General features: G+C 38.2%; 1 protein-coding gene across 2 annotated transcripts in view; it reads left to right on the top strand.

Moving 5' to 3' along the window:
• Positions 1-22,950, top strand: part of DOK7 (docking protein 7) — a 59,638-nt gene that overhangs the window by 33,629 nt on the left and 3,059 nt on the right. For both annotated transcript variants that reach the window (XM_071556885.1, XM_071556884.1), the window contains 4 exons: positions 9,927-9,969; positions 18,256-18,321; positions 19,370-19,441; positions 22,226-22,378. In XM_071556885.1, coding sequence (XP_071412986.1) covers positions 9,927-9,969; positions 18,256-18,321; positions 19,370-19,441; positions 22,226-22,378 — 334 coding nt within the window. The remainder of the gene's footprint in view (positions 1-9,926; positions 9,970-18,255; positions 18,322-19,369; positions 19,442-22,225; positions 22,379-22,950) is intronic.

Genomic DNA, 22,950 nt, shown 5'->3' with positions numbered 1-22,950 from the left:
AGGTTATAGCAAGGATTCTTTTCTTTGTGTCTTTATGTGGAATGGACTGGAAGGAAGGAATCAAGTAACTAGTCTAATGTAAATTGGCATGGCTCCATCGGCTACAAAATAGGCACAAGTGTATTTTTAGTGCAAGCAGAAGCTGAGCTCACCCTGTGAAACAACATTCTTTGAGGAAAGTTGGAGAAGGAAAAGACTTTTCTTAGGGCAATCAGAATGTTTGAAAATGGTAATTACAGCTTAACATAAACTTTCTCCATCTCTAAGAACCCATAGAAGTAGAATTAATTCCCTTTCCCAGATTTTGAAATATTTTATATTGTGCCCTTCTCTGTCTACTGTCTTTCACTTTAGATCTAGAATTGTAGTTGAACTCTATTTGCAAAAGGAATCCCTTTCCTTTGATTTTGGATCTTGTTGCAAGCAGAAAACTTTAGTAAAGGAATTACTTCATGCACTTTTGTATAATTAGTGGAATTAATTTTCTGTGAAATTTAATTGGGAACTTTTTTATGAGAAGAGTTATGATAATTTAGGTTACTTCTTAGTACAGTGGCATAAGAGCTGTCTTTTCATTTAAAAGTGTACAGTGTCTGTTATGCAAGTTGGTTGAAGGTCATCCTTTTTCCTCATCAGAAAAGGAATGTCTCAGTATCAAGAAATGAATGGATTATTGGACCTTTTGTCTTGCATGTCTCTGCTGGTGTAAATTTTTTATAAATTGCTCCTTTGTTAACCAAGAGAGCAAGGCCATCTGAATTCCTTTATGAGTATTTGCATGGATATATCTATATGTTAATGATGGTCCTTTTCATTTATTTTCAGTCTGTCCAAGCTTCCTGCTAAATAGTGCTTTTGTATTGCCTTTGAAAATCTTGAAATGGGCTAATGCTCTGACTCAGAACTTTTTTTTTTGCTGTTAGGATGTGCTATTTTGGGAAAATATAGAATACTTCCCACTGGTCAAGTTTTCACAGCTATTTCTGCAATAGTGAGATGTTCAGTGATGGCACAGTTAGTTTTTTTGAACTTTAAAATAAAAAGGAAAGGGATCATGTGAGGTGTTGCACCCCACCTGTGCGCACCTTGCCTCTCCTGTTTGTGTTACATGCTGAGCAAGAAGAATGAGCTGAGAACTGCACACTGCTTATATGCAAAGGCATCAAATCTGCTGGGTTTTGTACCAGTATGGGCTCATCTGAGCCCAATTTTCAGTGTTACAGTGGTTTGCTGGAGTCTCTGCCTCGAGTGGTTTTCACTTGGTGCAGAATGAGAGGAAAATAATAAATCTGTTGTACAAAGAAGCTCAGAGTAGCAAATGTGGGGAAACTGGGTGTATTCTAAATATCAAATGTTCTTACAGTAGTGTAATGCTACCCCCTGTTGGAATTCGGGATACATGAAACATAAACTAGAATACATAGAATTGAAGCCTCTTTGACTTTGTGGACATTACTTTGTTTCGCACTTGACAATACTTTAGAAGTGTCAGTCTCTATTAAAAAAACCATAAAAAGCAACCAAACAAAACCATAAATAGGAAAGGGTTTTTACTCCCATTAACAGAACTGAATTAAGTTTAAAATAATCTTTCATGTTAAAATACAGCTGCAGGCACAGATGCCTGCCATTTTACTGTACTATAAAAATGCAAATATATAACCTATTAATACTGAATTTTATTGTTCATAAGCATCTCTCCATAAAGGCCTTACAACTTCTAAGAGATAAACACAGCCCATCTTTTTGCATGGCTAAAGCTACTGTATAAACGGAATAACAGCACTCGTGTTCACCTGTGAAAATGTGAGTGCCTTAAGCAGTGGGTGCTCTGCTGAACCTCCAACAGTCTGGACAAACGTGTGTTTGAACTCTTTTGCATAACCACTGCAGCAGCAGTTTCTGTCTGTACCTTAGGAGAGTTTTAACTGACAGGAGCTGAGCTAAGCAAGGCTCCGAGAAGGGGGAAAGGGAATGTACTGTTGCTATGAAAACATCTCTAAGAAGTTGCCAACACTATTTTGAATCAGAAAATCTGCTGGGTGTCTTAATGATGAAATTAAAAAGTGTTCCTTTTCATAACATTGCAGAACATCGTCTGCTACTGTAAATCAGGACAGCTCAGCTGAGGAGTTAAGGGGAACAATGTAGCTGATTCTTATTACCTGAAAGAATTTGTTGTCTTTCTTTTGGTCCCAAGAAAATATGACATGCTGAACTTTCAGTTATATCAAGAGTATTTTCCTTGGTTCTCAGACCTCACAGCTGGAGAAAAAGCAGTTAACATTTCTGAGCTGAGGGTATTTGATAGCTGAATTTAATGGCAGTTTTGTAAGGAGTCTTTCGGGCTCTGAATGGTGGAATGATTGCTATGAGATATACCTGGTGAAAAATGAGGCAGTGAAGGCTGATGTTAATACAATTTTTTTATGTATCTAGCATCAATTCACAGATGTATTTGTTCAGGGTTCTGTGCTCTGAAATCAGGAAATGCTGCTCGCCTGTTGTCAAGTTTGATGACTATATCCTATGACATTTGCATACTGTATTTTGTGGCGTTTTTTTTGTTTGTTTGGGGTTTTTTTTGTGAAAATTTGTTTTTAGTTCCTGTCTTCTAACTGCTCCACCAATTTTGGCCACATGTTGTCAAATACTTTGGATTAAAATTGGTTTCAGAGGCAATTTGCTATGTCTGACTTAGCCATTTCCTCTGGCTGGTGGAATTCCTCAGGCTAGTCCTGGCTCCTGCTATGAAAGTCCCCTGTATCATGAACTGGGAGTGAAATATTCTCTGATTGTACTTCAGTGTCTTTGTGCTGTGAGGTCTGTCCAGAAGCTTAGATGAACTAACCTGTTCAGCAATATTTATAATCATGTGTTGATTATACAGCTCTCCATGGGGGGTTTCCTACTGCAATCTCTCTCTGCAGCTTGTTGCTGTATTTGTCCCTACAAAATCTCTGTGAGATAATGAAGTGCTTTTACCTGTACCGAAACCAGTGCTTCTGAATTTTACCTGTGGTTAAGATGGACAGACTCTCAAATGCGCAGAAGTATTTAATAATCTGGTTTGATCTGAAACCATCATACCAATCTTTAAACCCTGATTTAGAATCACAGAATATTCTAAGTTGGAAGGGACCTACAAGGGTCATCGAGTGCAACTCTTAAGTGAACGGCCCATATGGGTGATTGAACCCACAACCTTGGCATTATTAGCACCAAGTCTTACCAAACTGAGCCAAGGTCAAGAATCATAAGAAATTCAAACCTTATGTAGTTAGCAACAAATGGTAAGATAAATCCAAAATCTCAGTTTGAGGGAGGTGACAGAAAGTCTTTATTTTATTTCTGTGTTTTAGCTTGCATTTTTGGGCACGTCTCTGTAACCACAAGCTGACTAGGTGTGTTAGGACAGTTTATGACAGTTGGGTGTTGTGTGCCTTTGCCATGTGCTTGAAGTGCATTATTGCTTTGGGCCAGCTGTACATCCTCTTGATTAGGTTTTTTTGGTCTAGCAAGGATGTAAACTTGGCTTGTACTTATGCCTGGAAACAGACACAAACACCACTGTTGTGTTTACACCAGGGGTTTTATATGCCTTGGATGGTATTGCATAGCTGTTTCCTCTAGAATTCAGGCTGAATACTTCTGTACATAATAAGATATGTCTGTGATGTTAAAAGGATGTTATTTAGGTTGAAAAGTTAAGCCCCTCACTGTTACGGAATTGACAGATTTACAGTTGCTCATGTCCTCTTGATTGTCCCCACACATGTGTCCCCCTCGTGTAGTGAATGAGACAGATGTCCCATGGACAAGATGGTATGTGGCCACGTAATTGCATTTGCAGTCCAGTTGTTCTGTACACTCCTAGTGTGACCCTCCAGTATGTAGTAATTCAATGTCTAGTTTTAAAAAGCAAAAGACAAGAGCAAATCATGTGCCTTGTTGCTGTGTCAGCTTCCCCATGTGCTCATATATTATCAGTAGCAGAGCCTGAAATTTGACCGTTCAGAATGCAAATGAGACTCCACCACCTGAATTCCTGGGCTGTTGCTCTGAGCTGGCAGCTGGATGTAGGTACTGGCTTTTGTTAGCAGTGTCAGAGGACTCAGCCCAGTTTCCCTTCTCTCCCATGAGCTGACAACTTCAGAGTATGCTAGAGGCAAGGCCTGTCATTTTTGTAGCTAACGTTCAGATTCTGATGCTAATGGTGTATCCTGGGTTGTGCACAAAGGGCTGGTGGCTGCAGGCAGCTGGGAAGCCCAGAGCAAGAAGCAGGAGACCTCTCTCAACAGAAGCATGTCAAAATCACAGCTGAAGAGGCCTCTTAAAACATGAGAGAGAAGATAGGTACACAAATCAGGACTAGAATTAAACAATGCTTTTGGTTGTTCTCGCCTCTTGTTGTTTAAGCAAGACCTGTAATTTGCAGTAGTGGAACTGTGATTATTCCACAGGATTTAAGGGGTGTATTTCAGTGTGGCACTGCCCATGGATTGCCAGTGCCACTGACTTCTCCAGCCTCATGCCTCATAAAATAGCTGGTGTCTGGGCTGAGCAAAAGGAGATGTTTCTGAACTGACTTCAGCAATCTTTCTGTAGGCCAGCAGTTGGCTTGCAACAGATGAAGCTGAGTGACCAGGAGTTTGTGACTGAAAATGGAGCCCTGCACCTTCAGCATGCCACGGGCAGGAGTATCTGCTTCATTTGGAGTTGTTAGGAAGGATTATAGTTTTAATTTTGTATCTTTTTTTCAGAATCTGATCAACTGCTGGGCACGGTGAAACAGCCCATAAAGGCAGATGACCTTTAAAGGTTGATCCATGTGTCTGTATTTATTGACATTTCCTGGGATTTCTTGATTTTTCTTTTCGTTTGTGTTTTTGTGTGTGTGTGTGTGGTTGGTTGTTTTTTTTTTTGTTTTGTTGTTTTTTTTTTTTTTTTTTTTTACTTGTGGCAGCCTCAGCATTCAAGCTTTAAACTTTTCTGGTGATTTAGAATCATAGGATAAGTCAGAGTCTTCAATCCTCACAAGGAAAGTACTTTAAGTATCATTTTCATTAGGGGAAGTTTTCTTCGTGCTGAAGTATCTGAGCTTTGCAGAAATTTGTATGTGATCAATAATCAATACTTTTTATTTTCCATTTTCTAAAAGAACTTTAAACTTTTCTTTGTGATATTGATTTTGAAATCTTCCTTCAGAATTTCTCATTGAATCCTGTGCTCCTCTGTGAAGTTGCTGACAGTTCAACTTTGTCGTAAACTATAAAATGTAACTAATTGGCTGCCTCTCTTTACACACCAACTATGTGAAGCAGTCAGGGGGTTCTGATGAAGTACCTCCAGCAATATACAGCACACAAGAGAGTGTTTGTTCATTGTTAGAGAAGCCTGCTCCACAGTTTCTGCTTTTAAGGGATTTAGGGATTTTGAGTCATGATTTTGATGGTTTCTTCCTGAAAAACTGAATATTTTGCATGGCCTTGATGCTACATAATAGGTTTAAAATAAAAGAAGGGAAAGGAGAAAAAAGTCTAGATCATCTCCTCTGTGAACATTAAGCAGTTGACCAATGTTGCAATCAAGCCTCTGTTTATGGGTGCATTTTTGGTATGTGCAGAATAAAAATCTCATAATGCAAATATTTACTTCTATTACTGTCAAGTATGAAGTCCTCTTCCATAACAAGAAGAATCTAGGAGCCTCTCATTTTTGTTTCTTCTTCTTCCAGTCTGGGGCAAAATTTCATACATATGCTTAGACTAAGGCAACTGAGACCTAAAAGCATAGAATATTTTGTACTGGAAGGAACCCGGAAAGGTCATCTAGTTTAACCCTTCCACAGTGAGTAGGAACACCTTCCACTGGATTAGGTTGCTCAAAGCCCCGTCCATCCTGACCTTAAATCTTCCTAGGAATGGGGCATCCACCAGCTCTCTGGGCAACCTGTGCCAGTGTCTCACTGCTCTCACAGTATAAAATTTCTTCCTCATATCCATTCTAAATCTACCCTCTTTAAAACCACTACCATTTGTCTGGTTGCAACAAGCTCTGCTAAAACATCTGTCCCCATCTTTTTACAACCCTCTGTAAGTATGGAAGAGCTGCCGTAAAGTCTTCCCGGACACTCCTCTCCTCAAGGCAGAACAGCTCCAGCTCTCTCTGCTTTTCCTCCTAGGAGAGTTGCTCCAATCCTCCCATTATTTTTGTGTCCCTCCTTTGGACCTGCTCCAACAGGTTCATGTCTTTTCTGTGCTGAGAACTCTTAACTCTCAGTAGGTGCAGAATAATGGAGCTATAAAAAGCTACCAAACTTAGATGAGCTGAAAGAAAAGCTTTATTTCTAAAGATACACAAAGGGAGTTACATAAGCTGTGACTGATGAGGTGTATCTGAAATGCGGACACAAGTTACCAGGAGAATGGCATTTCATTCCTCCTGCCAGTGATTATGGAGGCTTGGCATTAAAACCTCTGCTGAAACTGATCTACTTGGAAGTGTAGGTTCCTTCTTTTCAGGAGGCAAAATACAAAACAAAAATATTTTGGTTCCATGAAAATGCATGCTTTATATAGAGCAGCTATCCCTCAGTTTCAGTTTCTGCCCTGAGAGACAGCAGTGGTAGGAAATAGTCTTAAGACAGTATTTCCCTTTTTTTTTTCCCCCCCTTCTTCTTTCTATCCATCTAACTTACAAGCTTCTGGCTCCTTTTCACATCATGAAGTTGAGCTTACAAAGCAGTAGTGATGCCTGTCATCACTATGTATCTGGCAAAACTTCTTCTAAAACCAAGAAATTGTGCAGTGCACTATCTTTGCTCCTTATCCTGGAGCTTATACTAGATGACCAAGATTTTATGGGTGGATCCTGTGCCCAAAGATTAAAATTTCCATAAACAGCAGCAAAGCAGGATTAGGTGTGTTGTGCATAAAATGTTATATACAGAAAGGTAGGCATGCTGCTCTTCATATGGGACAGTATTTTTATCTGCTCTTTTTTTTTTTTAAATGGAAAATAGCGTGATAAATCATATATTTCATGACATTTAAAGTGAATGAAAGTTTGAATGAAATAAAATGAAACTTTAAAAGAAAAGGTGAGAGAAAGGCAAAGATATGCCAAATATACACAGGGGAAAACAATTCCATTTTGATTGTAAAAAGGATTATGCATTACGATGGTTATTTGTACACACAGAAATACATACCAAGGCTTATGTTCTATTTAGCTTTTTGGGGCAATTGAGCTAATCCATGAATAATGACCCAGCATATCAAACCCGTGGCTTCTCCTACCATCTATCATTGAACCCCACCCAAGACATTTGGAAGCAGAACATAAAAAATTAATATCATCTGACAGCAGCCAGATCACTACCAGAGTTAAAATAGCCCTGGACATGTAGCTCATGATGTGTGATATACAAGTGGTACATATCCGTTTACTGTGGGTGTTGTGGTGGTGAGGTGGTTTGAACTAACAACCAAGCATCACATACTTCAGCACTCAGCTCTTGGGGCACAGATAAAAGAGCACATGTTAGAAAGATACCTAACTTAAATTTATGAGTAATATTATAAGAGATGTGGGATTGAGACAATCATGTTGTTAGGTATTGTCTGAGTATCGTAGCAGGAATAACAAAAGCATATTATTTGAGTGAGGTCACTTACCCCTTTCCTTCTTTGATGTAATCACATAGTAGGTTGAGATCCGTATTATACTCTGGATTTGAAAACCGTGCACTGATATTTGTACATTATGCAGTAATAACTTTAAAAGTTTCTCCTACAGGGAAAAGTGTGTTTTGCTGTGTTTTGTACCATTACAAAAGACAGGTTATAAGTCTCACTACTGTTCCTTCTGCTGAGCTGCCTCAGCAGTCACCACTGTTGGTTGGTGAAGTCTTTGCCTTACAGAGGATTGCAGCAGGAGACCCTCAGAGTTGCAGAAATAATAGAATGTGATGTACTGAAATGCAAATGAAGAAAACAACCTTATACATTGAAAAAGTCACTGCATAACAAAAGATTGGTTTTATTTTGTTCTTATCTTACGCTCATTTCTTGATCTAATCATAGCTGATTCTTGTAGTTATTTGTTGGTTTTCATGTTTCCTATAATTTCAATGATACTTTAACAGTCTCCCAAATCTGATGTCATTTCACACATCAAACTTCTGGTTGTTTTTTTGTATCCTTCTTTGTCAAGTATAACATAATACTTTCTAAAATGCCATGGGATATTTTTTCTCTTTCAAAAATTGAATCTTGGTCATGTTTCTGATTTCCTCCCATCACATCTATTTTTACTCTAAATAGGTGCTCAAATTCAGGTTTTAATATTAAAATATATAGCTAACATAAAAACTCAAGTAAATACTGAAGCTGTGCATTCCATGTGTGCAAGAGGATCAGGCAGAAACATCTTCTATGTTATATGTTATTCCACTGTTGAAAGTTGTTCTGCGTTGCAGGGTTCAAAACTGTATTTAAAATGAAAAATGTCCCCACCCCAATCATTTAAAGTAAACTGTTTTAATCTTTATTTTATTAGGTGAAACAGTATCAAGGTAATATTTTCTAATATTTTTCTGGTTCATTGCAAGGTGCATCAAAAAGAAAGAAAGCCTTTCCACTGAACTTTAACTGAAGCTGAACCCAGTTGTTATCTCTGACAGCTTTTTGTAATGATCACATTAATGAGCTTTACATCTTAATGTTTTTCTTAAGAAAATGTGCAGGAATTAGTTGACTTAAACATATAGATGAATATTAAGTAAATCAATTTTGTGTGTGTGAAATCAACATAGTGGCTATATAGGGGAAAGATGTATGTATTGTATATGTAAAGTGCTAAGTGTGTCTGAAAAGCCACCACTTTGTAAGAAGGTATAGGAAATGGAGAGATATCACAGGCCAGAAGTCTGTGTATTTAGGTGAGGAAAGTTACTGTGAGGTGTCAATACAAAATGGAGTTCTGCTGCTTTGGAGTTGAGTAGTGTCATTGCTCAGCTCCAATAGGTATATAAAGTTTTTCCACTTCAAAGTCCAGAAGGCACATCTATTTATCAAATAAAAGGATCATAATGATGAATTCTTCTCACCAAGATGACAGAAACAGATCTCTTTGGTCAGCAGCCCAGACCAGGCTAAATGCAGAGCTTACCTTGATGTTGCTGTGCAGGAACCACCTGGTGCCAGAATGTCCTCCAGGTCAGCTTTGCATGACAGAGATGGTGTAGCTGGGGAGAAGCCTGGCCTGCCAACCTGTTTGGAATGTGCTTCCTTTTTAGTTTCAATGGGCACTGGTACTCTATGCCTGACTCCTTTGATGTGCCCCACTTGCCATTGCACCATCATGGTATGACCAATGTGAAACATCTGAGATGGCAAAACTGTTTTCTAGGAAACCATGATGTCGCAGGTTCAGGATTTGTAGGCAGCCTGAACTCAGTTTAAGCTCCATGTTGCTTTTATGGGGCTGAGTTAGGAGCACACCAGGCTTCTGCCTTCTCACAGCACCTACCATTTAAAACAAATATAGGCCTGGCCTTAATTTACATCTGTTAAACCTGTTACTCCAGCTTCATGTCCTCTTTGTCTCAATACCAAATTTTCTTGCTTTTCACTGTATAATTCAGGACTGATTAAACAGTGCTGAGCTACATCATGCCTGCTACACTTGTTGCAAAGCATCTAAAGCCAAGTTCATTAGCCTTTTCTAAAGCATGTGACTCAGACACACTCAAACACCCCCCAAAACCTTTCCTAAGTCTGAAGGTGTATCTGTTCTGGATTTTAAACTAATTGTTAAGCTTTGGTGATGGTGAAGTGATTTCTCTACCATTCTTCCTATATTTTGTGAAGTTTCTCTATATTTTAAAGATTTTTCATTCTAAAATTTTCTATTTTCTTTAGGGAAAAGCAGTATTACAGTCTGGAGTCTTACCAGCTATATCAGGTAGGAGTCATTTAGTTATTTGCTTTGTTAAAGGATAATGTTTAAGTCTCAGATTATGATAAGAAAAACAGAAGATTCATGGAAGCAGAACTAAAGACTATATTGAGAGGTATCCTGCTTGTGTTTGGTTTTGATGCTGTGATTCATGACTGGCAATTATGAAATACATTGTAATCTGTAGTTATTTTGATTGCAAAGATTAAGATATTTGGTTTTCCCTTCCTTTTTTAATCTAAAGAGGTTCAAAGTTGTCAGTTTCTATATGAAGTTGGTTTATGTTTTTTCTTTTTACCTATTTGAAGAACACCCAGAAAGTGTTCTTTTTAGGCTATATTAACACCAAAGGGAAATTTGATTTATGTGTATATAGCCAGTTTTGTAAATAACACAAAACAACAGGAATGGATCCTTACCAGAGGCAACATGGAGATTCTTCTCTCATGTCAGTGGAACTACTTATTGACCAGCAAAATCACTGAGAGGACACTGAATATCTGGGTCTGGAAAGATCATTTAGGCAAGGGTAACACACTAACCTCCTTTGTGTTGCAAACCTTTCTATCAGTAAAATGTGTTGGTCACCTGAGTTCCATGTCTAATGTAGCCAAACTGGTCTGGCACCTTTAAATTATCATTTTACACCAAAGGTAACATTTTGTAAGCCTTTGGTTTTGTGTACTGTCTCCATCTTAGTCCTTGGAAGGATCTGTGCAAAGAATGTGGTTAGTATCTTAAATGCCTTTCTATTCCTTTAGTAGTTTACCAGATAAATTGTCAGATCCATTAGATGTCATAAGTTTCCAGTTTCAGTAGACATAGAACAACAGCTTCTTGTGCTTGGGTGTCTTTATTGTTAAATATGTAACATAGCTGAGTGATACTTGTGTGAACAAATCCTGTAAGATACCCAGGATAAGGAGGTGTCTCTGGAGAAGGTTATAAGAAATCCTATTCCTTTTGTCTGTCTTAGCAGGAGAAAATCCCAGAAGCATTTAACAGATCTTGTTTCTAGTTATTCCGCTCAAGTCAGTGGAATGACTCTTGGTTTATAGAGGTGTAAGTAGAATTTTATCTTTTCCTCTGGTGCTCAAGTTTCAAGTCTTCCAATCAACCCAAGGAAACCAAAGCACTTGTGATTCAAGTGTGTGTAAATACAGGGAAATGGGTATATGGTGGGCACAATATTAATTTCAATGTCAAGTTAATTATGGATGCAAACAATGTCTGATAAAAACTTAGTCTTTTCATGCATATGAGGGAGCTAGCTGTTTTGAGAAAACCTATCATTAAGCAAATTGGAATTGTAGAAATGCAGGACAGATTTTCATATCAACAGAAAGAGAAGATGCAAGACTGAAGAGATTTGAGTAGGTGGGTTTCCTTGCCTGGTACACCAGGAAAATATTGTATAAGAAAAGAACCGAACACTTGTTGGAGTAAGCATAAATGCTTATGGAAAATGCAGCATTTCAAGCCAGCGACAGAAGTTTTTATCTGTGTTTGTGAAGTTTCTTCTCTCAAATGCTCTAATACAGCTTTATTCCTCAATAATATACTATATTTCCAAATGCTAAAGAAACTGAAGCCTTCTCTGTCTCATTGCATTTTTATTGTCCTTAGATATTTAATTTCAAAGTTTTGTCTCTTATATATGTGAAGATTTCAAGTATCATTGAACCTGGCATTGCAGAGTTTTCAAAATAATTCAGTAGCCTTTGGATCTCAAATCTAAGCTATTAACTGAAGGTCCCAGAATGCTGAGCAGTCATTGACAGAGCTCTGTTGGACTAAGCATCGCTGCAACTTTTCTATGTTTTTCTATGATGAGAGATTATTATCCATTGTTGAGGGTAACATCAGGGCACACTAATTTGAGGTAACTTCTTTCAAAACTTGTCTTGTGCATATACATTGCAAGATACCTTTACTGCCATGAAGGATTGTACAATGACCCAATACTCAGGTATATATTTTCCTAGTGTAGCCATTGACTTAATCACAAATATATTTTTTTTTATCACAGAGAAGACTATATTGTATTTTTATTCAAATACACTGTAGAATGCAAACCCACTCCTTCCTGGGTACAGCTGCCCACATATTCTATACAATATTTTTGGTCTTGAGTGTCTCAATTCTGTAGCAAGCCAGAGTTAAACAGTCAGGGTTCATTGTTTAAATATTATCCAGTTTATTGGTAGTGAATGGGGGTGATGATATTCTCTTTCTACTCTTAGTTGCATATGCTGAGCAAAAGACCCAGCAACTGTAGAGACGTGTGTTTAATTCTAATGGCAAGCTGAAAAGTGTTCATAAATGCAGCAACAAGTCTGAATTCTATTACTAGATGGAACAAACAAGCTGGGGTGAATCATTTAATTCTGGTTTAAATAATTTTGTTGGCTTTGTTATAAATAATATAAATATTGATTTGAAAGAGAGACTGAATTAGATTACTTGCGTTTGTAGGAGGAAAATGCTCCCATTTTTATCATAGCTTTGTACTACATATCAAGGCAAGGGATTCTGTGGAGTTATATGACATGGGAATGTGTGCTCCTCAGTATAATAGGCTGCATTTAGAGTTATGATGGACCTTAAAATACCATGACAGGATAGAGGTTCAAAAGTGTGATTCAGATTTCTGAGAGTGCTGGGTTCTAGAGGCAGCTCAGTTTAGTACACTTTGTGTAAGAAGTTCTCATGGGACCTATACAGAGACTCTCATGTCTGCTTAAGAAATTCTGTAGCTTGATCTAGTGGCTGCAATTTCAGAGATACATGTGTAGGTCTCTTACTCAGGAACTGCTTATGTGTTTTGAATTAAGGGATCATGGATAAGATGCACATTCATGCTGAGAGGTGAAACAAAACCACACTCCTTCACAGAATGTTGAGCTGAAGAGCTTGCCAGTATATTCTTTATCTTTCTGCTATTATAAATCAAAGTATTTTAGGAAACCAGGGCTGAAGCAGTTTTCTAGCTAGAGCATCTTCCCTGGAGTTTGGATGTACTTCCGTGTGTGTGTCTGACAGGTGTTTGTTTAGCATGTTCTGCAATGAGAACCCTTAATCCACCTTAAATCATCCTATTCATACATTAAGAATGTATTTCCTAGCAGTTGTGCTGTTTTGTATTGTGATTTAGGCCTCCTTATTTAAATCTTGTACTCCTTTCTATTTCATTGCAACAGCTTAGATAAGGAACCTCCAACTCTTACTTACAATGTTGTCATGCTCTCCTTCAGAATGCTTGCATTTTCTCAGTTGAGTAGAACTCTGTCACAGCAATCCTGTTTTATGAATGATGTTTAAACCATGAGGCTGTTTTACGTGGAGGGGAAATGCCACTATTTCTGTCATTAATTGCCAATCTGTTTCATGTGAACTGAGCAGCCTAAATCCCAAGACTCCTACTTAGAAAAGCTAAGTCGAGAGGTGGAATGGCTTGCAGGAATGCTTAGGGACACTGCAATCCCTGGAGAAGGCATGTCATGCCGGCTCTATGCACTGTATTTCAGAATCTTGTGTCCCTTCCCAATTTCCACAGGAAGCTGTTTGCCTGGGCATTCCCCTGAGCCAGACCCAACTCAAGAGTATTTCAACACTCCAACTACAGTTCTGTAGTGTGGGCTCTCATCTCCCTGTGCCTCTGTGACACAGGCTCTGGCTTTGCAAAAGTTGATAGTTGAATAGGCAAATAAGTTAAAAACTATCCTCCTGTGAAAGTGGTATAGTTTAATATTGTTATGTGCCTCATAAATTATTGCTCTTTGTTTCCATTTATTTTTTTTCATATTCCACAGGAGCAAATTCATCAGCATTGGAACAGACACTGGCTCTCTGACAGCCTCTTTGCTTGTAATAACAAACCTACACAAGGCTTGATAGGAAAAGTTCTGAGAGGGTGAATTAAGGAATAAACATAAAACAATGCTGTGGATTGGAATTCAGCTGAAATGTCAGCTGAATGCTGATTATAAACATTGTATCTCTATTAAATATTTCTTCAGCAGCTGGGGACTGGAGGCAGGGACACAGAAGGAATAAAATTAAATATATAACAGGTGATAGGTGCTGAAAATGAAGTCAGCTATCTGACAGCTTATCTTTTATGATGGAAAAATAGGCTTTCTTTTGTGCATTTAAAAAAAATTATTGCAAACCTATGCAGCCTGATATTCCAATCTTAGGAGTAAACTTTCAAGGAATTAACTGAGAGCAATGAGAAAGAAGAAACTTGGCTGTACTGTGGTGGTTATTGTTCTTTAGGTTAAAAACAATTTATAATTCACAATTTTTTTCAGGACACATGTTTTCAGCTCTTCAGATGTAGGAAGACCCAATGCCCTCTGATATTTTATTGAGCCAGTAAAGGACTGTGCTGAGCAGTGTGTCCACCATAAATATGTCATGTCATACCTTATAGGGTTGAGCACTGTAATAGAAGAGCATTTTTGCAATGAGAAAGTGACTAATAAAGGCCTGATGACATAATATGACATGCTTTTTCTTGATCATGCTTTATACTACAGGTACACGCAGAACGTGGGGGAAGAAATACAGAAGCTCAGGAAAAACAAGCTGATTAACATATAAATTGCATTTACAAGCTAAATCCTGGCCTTAGTGACTGAATTACTAGGGGCTTTTCCTCAGAAGGAAAAATAAAAAAGCCATAGCGGTGAAACCACATGTTAGTGAATGGTCCAAATGCTGCTGTTTCATCCTCGTGTCTGAGCAGATCAAGTAGGTTCCTGTTTCCTGTTTTGGGGGTGACAGAAGATGATAAGTCCATGCTGCAGTGACCCTCTAGCCCTGTCTTTTCTGTATTCCTGATTTGCTTCCCCATGCCTTCCCTGACATAGAAATCTGGGGAAATTACATATCCCAGTCTTCCAGAACACAAAGATGAGGAACTTTATTTGCAAATATAGTGATTTCAGATTTTTTTTCCAAGAAGGAAACTCATTATGTGACCTTCATTCTTGACCACTGTAGATCCCGAGCTTCAGACATATGGCAATTTTTGGAGTAAATGTATGTATAGATTTGGCGGTATGTTTTTCAAAAAAACAGACACCAAGTTTACTAGTACAGGAAAATGGTAATAATTCTAGCTTAACAATTTTGCATTTTTAAGGTATGATGCTGGACTGGAATGGCCTTCCAGCTTGGGAAGATGAATAAGAGCTAGAGGTAGTTTGATCCTCTGTGATGCTTCTGGACACACTAAAAGGCCTTTCGAGGAGCAATATTTGAGCAGTGTACTTGAAAGCATTTCTAATTTTGAGTGATTCTACCACTTCTGAAATTGTTTGTTAGAGAGATGGGAGGCATTTCTGAATATAGTGAAATTTGTAGACCAAGTAAACGATTTTAAGTATCCCCCTTCAGCTTTTATGTATTGCAGATAATGCCATTTGTATAGCAGAAAATACATAAAATTACTTTGAAATTGAAGAGAACAAACATGGAAGTTTTGTAGGGCAAATATACAGCACCCAGAAGTCTCTTATTATATTTCCATGAAAAATCTCTGGGTGTACTTGCAGTATTTCCCCTAATTAGTCACTCTAGTCTTTGGGTGCTCTTTTGAGCAAGGCATCTGTTTTCAAAGGAGGAGATGGAAATGTTGCTTGGCTGAGTGGTTCAAAGTCCTTCGTAAGAAATGTAGTTTTAATTCAACAGGGAGCAAAAATTTATCACAGAACATGGTGTTATCTTCTGTCCTGACTCCTTGTCAGGAAATTTAATAGCTCAGACCTGAAGAGTTCATGACCTACTCAGTGAGGCTGAGCAGTGAGCACTTGGGACATGCAGTGTACTGTTGCTTGTGTCCCCTCACTGGGCATGTAATGACAGGTCACAAGCTTTGAAAATATAAACTGTCTGGGCTTGGTTTGTAGTATATATCCCACATTCCCTCTAGTTTGTTATTTTTCTTTTGTGGCTCTTTCTTGCAGCACATCTCCTGCAAACTCTGCTTATTTTTGAAGAGTGGCATAAAGCAATGACTATAAAGTTAGAAAAACATTTCAAATAGTGGTTGTCTTCATTGAGCTACATGGGACTTTTAAGCCCAGTCATATGTAGGAATGCAAAATATCCTGCAGATTATTTTAATTTTGTCACATTTGAATAGCTTCTTCCTCTTACACATTGTCAGAACTACTCAGTTCTGACAAAGACTTGAGCAAGTCAACCACACAGAACTAGATGGCAGGGGAAACTGGAAAAAAAGTATTATTAACAATCCCTTGTAAAACTAGAAGTCTCCCACTGGATACTTTATTTGCTCAGAAAATTATCTGGCTAACTTGCTTTTTCCATTCCTGCAAGTATTACCCTAGGATTCATATAAGAAACAAACCAGTTTAAATGGTAGCTGTAAAGGAGGAAGAAAATATCTAGGTTGATCTTGGCTGACATGTGTTTATATGATGCAGTTCAAAGCTTTGAAAAAATTCCCTCAGAGATTTGACTATGTAAATATTTGTTATTTGCCAGATTTGAAAATGAGGAAAATGCAACAGGTCAAATCCTGAAAAATTAACATAGTTCTTTTAAATAAGCTCTGAATGGGAAAATTTAAACTTGACCATAAATGGATTGGAATATTTTATTGTTTTAAATCTCCTTTCCTGTCCTGTGTGCTCTTCACAAATCCCAAAAATGTTGCTTAAAAATCCACATTTCCTCAATAATTATTTCTGCTGAATTGCAATGATTTTTTGAGGGAGAAAAAAACCCACCCCACAGTGGCTTTGTGATGAAGCTGGAATTAGCCTAAGGCTGTAATCTTTCTTCAAAGTAAGGTAAGGCTTTCAGCTTCATAAAACATATCCTGACATTCTTAATGCAGAGACAGGATGCACTGAGGTGAGAAAAATGATGATCAATTACAGAGAAAATATATTAGCTAGCCCGGGGCTGCCCTATTTTTGCATTTATTTTTATCAGCACTCTTGTTAAAAACAAAATTTCAAATAACATTTTTACTGCTTAAGTCCTCCCCAGAGTATGTAAAGGTTCACAATCTGACCTCATTTTTAAAATACAAATCAGATTCTCAGTATGGCATGCTTTAAAATTGGTTTTTGTAGCCTTGTATTGCCCTATATATGCTCATTGTACAGAAAGACTACAAACTAAAGGTTTTAGTTCAATTGTGCACTTCTAAAAGAGGTTTTTATTATTTTTGAATCCACTGTCCTCATTAAGTGAAATAATCTGTCTTTTTCTAGATTTACTGTATAAAACTGTGGGATTAATTTCACAAGCTTGGAAATTCTTAGATTTAGAAAACAAATTGTATGTATCCTTTATACAGTAGGAAAAAAAAAAGAAATGGCCACTTTCTTAAGGTTCCCAGGCCATGCAGTTTTCTCAGGTACTTCAGACTATTTCTCTTACAGAATTTCTCCATGTTGCATAAGAACTATGGTAATTTTTGGATGCTATTTTAAAAACCATTTGCAGAGCAGTGTCTCACCTGCTCAGAGACTGTTCATCAGTTTGGAAGAGTGTTAATTTTGTACCTGCTCCCCAGCCCCCAGCAGCACATGGCACAGCCACCCTGTCACCAGTGCAGGGTTACTCACGGGCACAGCCTCCTACCTGAGTTCTGCTCAGTACCCTCGACTTGCGCAAAGAGTTCCCTCACAATTATTCATGCGAGGAAGCAAGTGCCACTCATCTTGATTAAGGTGCCCACAGTGACAACAGCAGAGAGAAGAGATTCAGGGCTGGATAGAGGTAATGCTAACCCAACAGGAAGGGATAATGGTGATGAGTTTGCAGGGAAATGAAGAAGGAATGTATGTATGTAGGCAAAGCACACCGCACTGGCTGTGCCATCTGGCACATCTGTGGTAAAGCTTTCCTAGCTGTAACACTGAGAAGGTGTTTCACAAGCACCTGCTATGACCTGGATTCAAACCCCATAGAAGGGAAATCCTTTGTGTACCCTTCTCCCTGCCCCATTTATGCATGTCTAAACATGGATGGTGGACTACTGAAGCATGATGCAGTTGCTCTCATTCACTTCAATAACTTTTGGATCCAGTGCGATGAGATTTTAATGAACACTTTAAATTTTGTTGTTGCTAAAGCTACATTACGGATTGCGAAGGCAACTCCTCAATCAATTACAACAACTTGTAATTCTTGGTGAAATTTTTCTAAATGTTTCAAAGCCATCTATAAAAAATGCTGATGCACATCAGGTATCTAAGAATAGCAGCAGCTATTTAGATCTAATGTGAACCTCTGTCTTTGAAAAAGGTGGTGCTTCTATCATGGCATCTTCTGGGTCCTTGAAAGTGCATAGAGGGCACAGTTTCCAAGCTGGTAAGTATAAGTGATTATAAGGTATGGATATGCATGTAAATTTAAACTAATTTAAACTTAAATTATTTTAGATATCAAGAAATACTAAAAGTAATGTATGATTTGATTCCCTATTGTAAGGCTTATGTGTTTCTTTAGGCTTATGCTTTGCAGAGTTTTTGTTAGAAAGGCACTGACAGATGGGATAAGTTTAGAAGAGGCAGTGACAGATAAGTGTCAGAGTATAAGTAATAATCTTATTTACAGTGGTAAAATTCTGCCAGAACCTTAAAAAAGGGCACCCACTAAAAAAACCCTCACCTCAAGCCATGAGAAATCCTGTATCCTAACAATGATATGCTGGGAAAAACACCCACCACATTTAAATATACTTCATGATAATGGAGAAAAAGAACACTGCCAGCAGATAAAATTATGCATGTTTGTCATTCAAAATTAATTGCAGTATGTTCATTCTATGGCCACAGCAATTTTGCTTGCCTTGTTTAAACTGGGGTGGAGTCCAAGATCATGAGGAAACCTGGGCCTCTCTTTTCAGCTTAGTACTCTTGAAGGACTGATGTACTGACTTACTGTAAAGATGATGATTTGCACTTGGAAAGCAAGGCTATCTTTGAAAGGGCTAGTTTAAGCATTTTCTACAGAGCTTTGTCAGAAATCAAGAAGTTACCCATCATGCTGGAGGTGGAATTTTAACAAGAGTCTTCCAGATGCTCCTGAGATCGCCCACACACTGCTCCCTGACTCATGCATTTGAAATAGTTCTGCTCCAACATCAATGCACAGCAAAACCCACTGCTGACTTCAGTGGCCTTCAGTGTGAATACTTGTAAAAATGTCCTGAAGTTTATTCCCTGGTGTTACATTCATTAGAAAATGCTGGCATCACGCCTGCAGAAAAGTCAACACTAGCCACTGTTTATACTTTCTGAGATTATTCCCTATGATTGTTTAGAAGGTTACAAGTCATACCCAGAAAATCATAGGCTTTGATTGTATTGTACAAATCTGTAAATCCAAAGCCATTGACAGTGTTGCTGTATTCTAGGTCCTAAAGGTGGATATGAGATGCTAACACTTCCTTCAGAACCTGGAACTCCAACTAGTTCTGAGGAACCTGGTGAGTATAGATTTTTGCAGTAAGGTGCATCAGAGGACAAGGTGCATCAGAGGACACTAACACCTCCTGTTTCTTTCTTTTTATGTTTTTCTATTTTTTTGTGATCCCTTTTAAGGGCTTATTTTTGAAGTGTTGCCCTTTGAACATGTCAGCTTTACATGCATGCTCATGCACACACTCATCTTTGGGCTGTATTTATGGTGCTGGTTTGCTTTCTGTGTTATTTATTGTGCATTTCTGAGAACAGAGTCTATATTGGGTAGAAAATATGAATAACTAACACTTGCTGAAAGGAAGGCTAAACCACCAGTTTCAAATAGTTTCTTCTTCCATCCTCAATTATACTCTTCGCCTTTTTTTTCCCCTCTCTGGTCAGGGCCACTGAATTTTCACTCTTCTGTTACTTGTTTAACTATCTTTTTTGATTCCTAAATTTCCCGCCTTTCTATTCAAGAAATCATGATATTCTATCAATTCATTCACAATGTTGTAACCGTGCATTTTGGCCTGTTTTTTCTCAAATTCTCTTTTCAGTTTTTTCAAATACTAGTCCTCTGACCCCTCTTATAAGCATCTTCTGCTTCTGTCCACCCAGAATGGACCGCTGTCTTTGTCCACGGCTTTCTGTGTGTGACTTACTGGAGCTTTTGACTATCTCATGCTTTGAAAATAAGCCTTTATCTTAAAAAAAATATAAGCCAGTTTTCAGTGTCTAATGAGGTTTTTTATTGTTTTTTTTTTTTTTCTAAAGGAAAAATGAAAAGCAAAGTATTTCTATGATAACAAAGAAAGTACAGTTTCTACTAAGACGGCACTGACTGAACAACAGAAGACTTTTCCTTCCCTTCCATTTCAGTTTCCCAACTTTGTTCTTGGGTGGTTTTTCTTTTTTTCTTCTTCCCACTTTGAGAAGAATGCTTGACTGTTGCCAGAGGCTTATTTTTTCTGTGAGTTTCTTTTGCTTTTCTTGCACAAAGCCCTACCAATTAATACATTATTCTCCATGTGTGGTTTTTTAGTTCTCAGGAAAATCCCTTTGCTTGTCTGCATCAGGTATGACATTCAGCTTCCTGAAACCTGTCAACAGTTTAGCTCTGCAGAGAAGATTGCTAGTTTTCATGCTAGCTAGCTTTGAGGATGCTTCACTTAAGCTCCTGCTACATCACCTTAATAGCATGCAGAAAGCCATCAAAAATTATACTTTCCTTCATGGCTGTTTGTGACTCTACATTAGCCCTGAAGATTGTCATTTGCTTACAATTTCTAAGTATTTGTAATGCAGGCTTTCAGTGCTGTGATTCTCCTGAATCCCTTTTGGCACAGTCAGGCCAAATGCCTTTGAAATACTTTAGACAGAATAATTGAGAATAATTTCTGAGAGTGATGGTTAAGGAAGACATAAAAATTTCTTCTTTTTGATTCTGCATTGATTTTGTAGTTTTGTTCCTAACATCTGGCTTTGGAACAACAGCTTGAAGTCTGAATGTCAGGAAAATATTTGTATACTTTGTGGGTGTTCCTATGTTTTCTTTATGAAAATCTATTGGAGAATCAGCCAACTTTTCAGACTTTTAAATTTTTGGATGGCATAGTATACTCTTGGGAAAGCCTGGGGAGATTCCATTGTCCTGGAACATGCCCCTATTGTTGCCACACTTTGTATGAGCTACCTCTGCTATTCATAATACTTCCAAGGAGATGAAAAGGTTTCCCTTTAATGATTATTCAGGGCTGTTGTTGTTTTGATATAAGAAGTCATTCTTCCCTATGCTCTAAAATGCTTTGTTATTCTACTGCTTTTCCATTCGCATCTCAATAACATCTAAATGGCAAATGAGAAAACCAGCAGTTCGGACAGATTTGAGATGAGTTTTATGTAGGAACAAGGAAGGGCTTAATGGGAGAACGTCATGGAAAAGGAGAACCTGAAAGTGGTACCACTTTTCCTCTTCACTCCTCTGTCTCAAACTGACTTAAGAACAGAAAGCATTTAAGGGTAACAACAGGACAGGACAGGCAGACAAGATTAGAATAATTGAAAGTAGGGCTTGAAGAGGTCTTTAGAATTAATCCAGTAAACAAAAAAAGTTGTCTCTAAGTCAAAATCACTTTAAAGGAACTGTTTCTTGGTAGACATTAATCTCTCTCTTTTTAGAAATTTCCAGAAAACTGTATGATTTGCTCTAGTGTTCTTGTGACCTTTACTATGCAGAAAGGTTTTTCCACTGTTTAACCCACCTTTTTTCCTGCAATGAAAGTTTCATTACTTGGTCTGTCCCCACTTGGCATCATGCCCATTTTTTCAATTTGGCACAGGGAAGCTGTCGGTGTTGTCTCCTGAAGCTTGCCTTCCTTTTACTTGAAATAGTTCTTTGGTTCCTTTTTCAGGACATGCTTTCTGAACCTCTAGTGATTTTAGTTGCTGACTCGCAGATGATGATCACATCTTCCTAGAACAGATGACTTCATATAAACTTTACTAACCTAAGACAGAGCTGGAAGCCTTGTGACAGTTCTATGTATATTGCTGCTCTTGGGAAATGTCAGCATATAGTGTTTGTTTTGGGATGCCGGTCTGTGGTCTTCTGCAAAGATCCTGACTTCATCAATGTCTCAAGATCTTTTTGGAGAAACTGTGGTCTTCCCATGTCCCATCTACCACTGAGGAATGTGCTGCTTGGCAAGCAGAGTTATTTCTGCTCAAAGTTTGCTTTCAGTGTGTTTGTATGAAATAGATCATTGGTCATTGAAAATAGGCCTGTTTTAACATGTTATTTATTTTAGAAGGGGCAGTAGGTTATTCAGCTGATGTCCCTACATCTGATCGACCCCACAGTGAGACAGCCACCTATGTTAATATTCCTGTCAGCCCTACTTCCAAGAAACAGCTTCATTACATGGAACTGGAACTTCAGGAACATAGCACAAGCATAAGAGGTAAGGCAGTCTGTCTACAATACTATTGAATCAGGAAGGGATGCAGTAATGCAGAATGTATGGGCATGGAGAACCCTAATTTCATATAAGGAGCAGCTGGGGGGACTGGGGTTGTTTAGCCTGGAGAAAAGGAGGCTCAGGGGAGACCTTATCACTCTCTACATCTACCTGAAAGGAAGTTGTAGCCAGGTGGGCATCAGCCACTTTTCCCAGGCAACCAGCAACAGGACAAGAGGACATAGTCTTAAAGCTGTGCCATAGGAGGTTCAGATTGGTCATCACAAAGAATTTGTTCACTGAAAGGGTAGTCATATCAGAACAGGCTGCCAAGGGATGTGGTGAGGTCACTATTCCTAGAGCAACTCAGCGTGGTACTCAGCGCTATGGTTTAGTTGGCATGGTCATGTTTGGTCAAAAGTTGAACTTGATGACCTTGGAGGTCTTTTCCAAGCTTAATGACTGTATGATCTATCCACAGGATTTTGCTAACAGAGAGTTGAACCCTGTATGTTTTTGAAGCAGTTGTTTTAATTGGCATCCTTTTTTTGAAAAGATTTTTGAGTAATGAAATT

Source organism: Pithys albifrons, chromosome 5 (assembly GCF_047495875.1).
Source record: "Pithys albifrons albifrons isolate INPA30051 chromosome 5, PitAlb_v1, whole genome shotgun sequence".
Classification (NCBI taxonomy): Eukaryota; Metazoa; Chordata; class Aves; order Passeriformes; family Thamnophilidae; genus Pithys; species Pithys albifrons.
The sequence above is the reverse complement of the archived record's forward strand: the minus strand, read 5'-3'. Positions and strand labels throughout refer to the sequence as shown.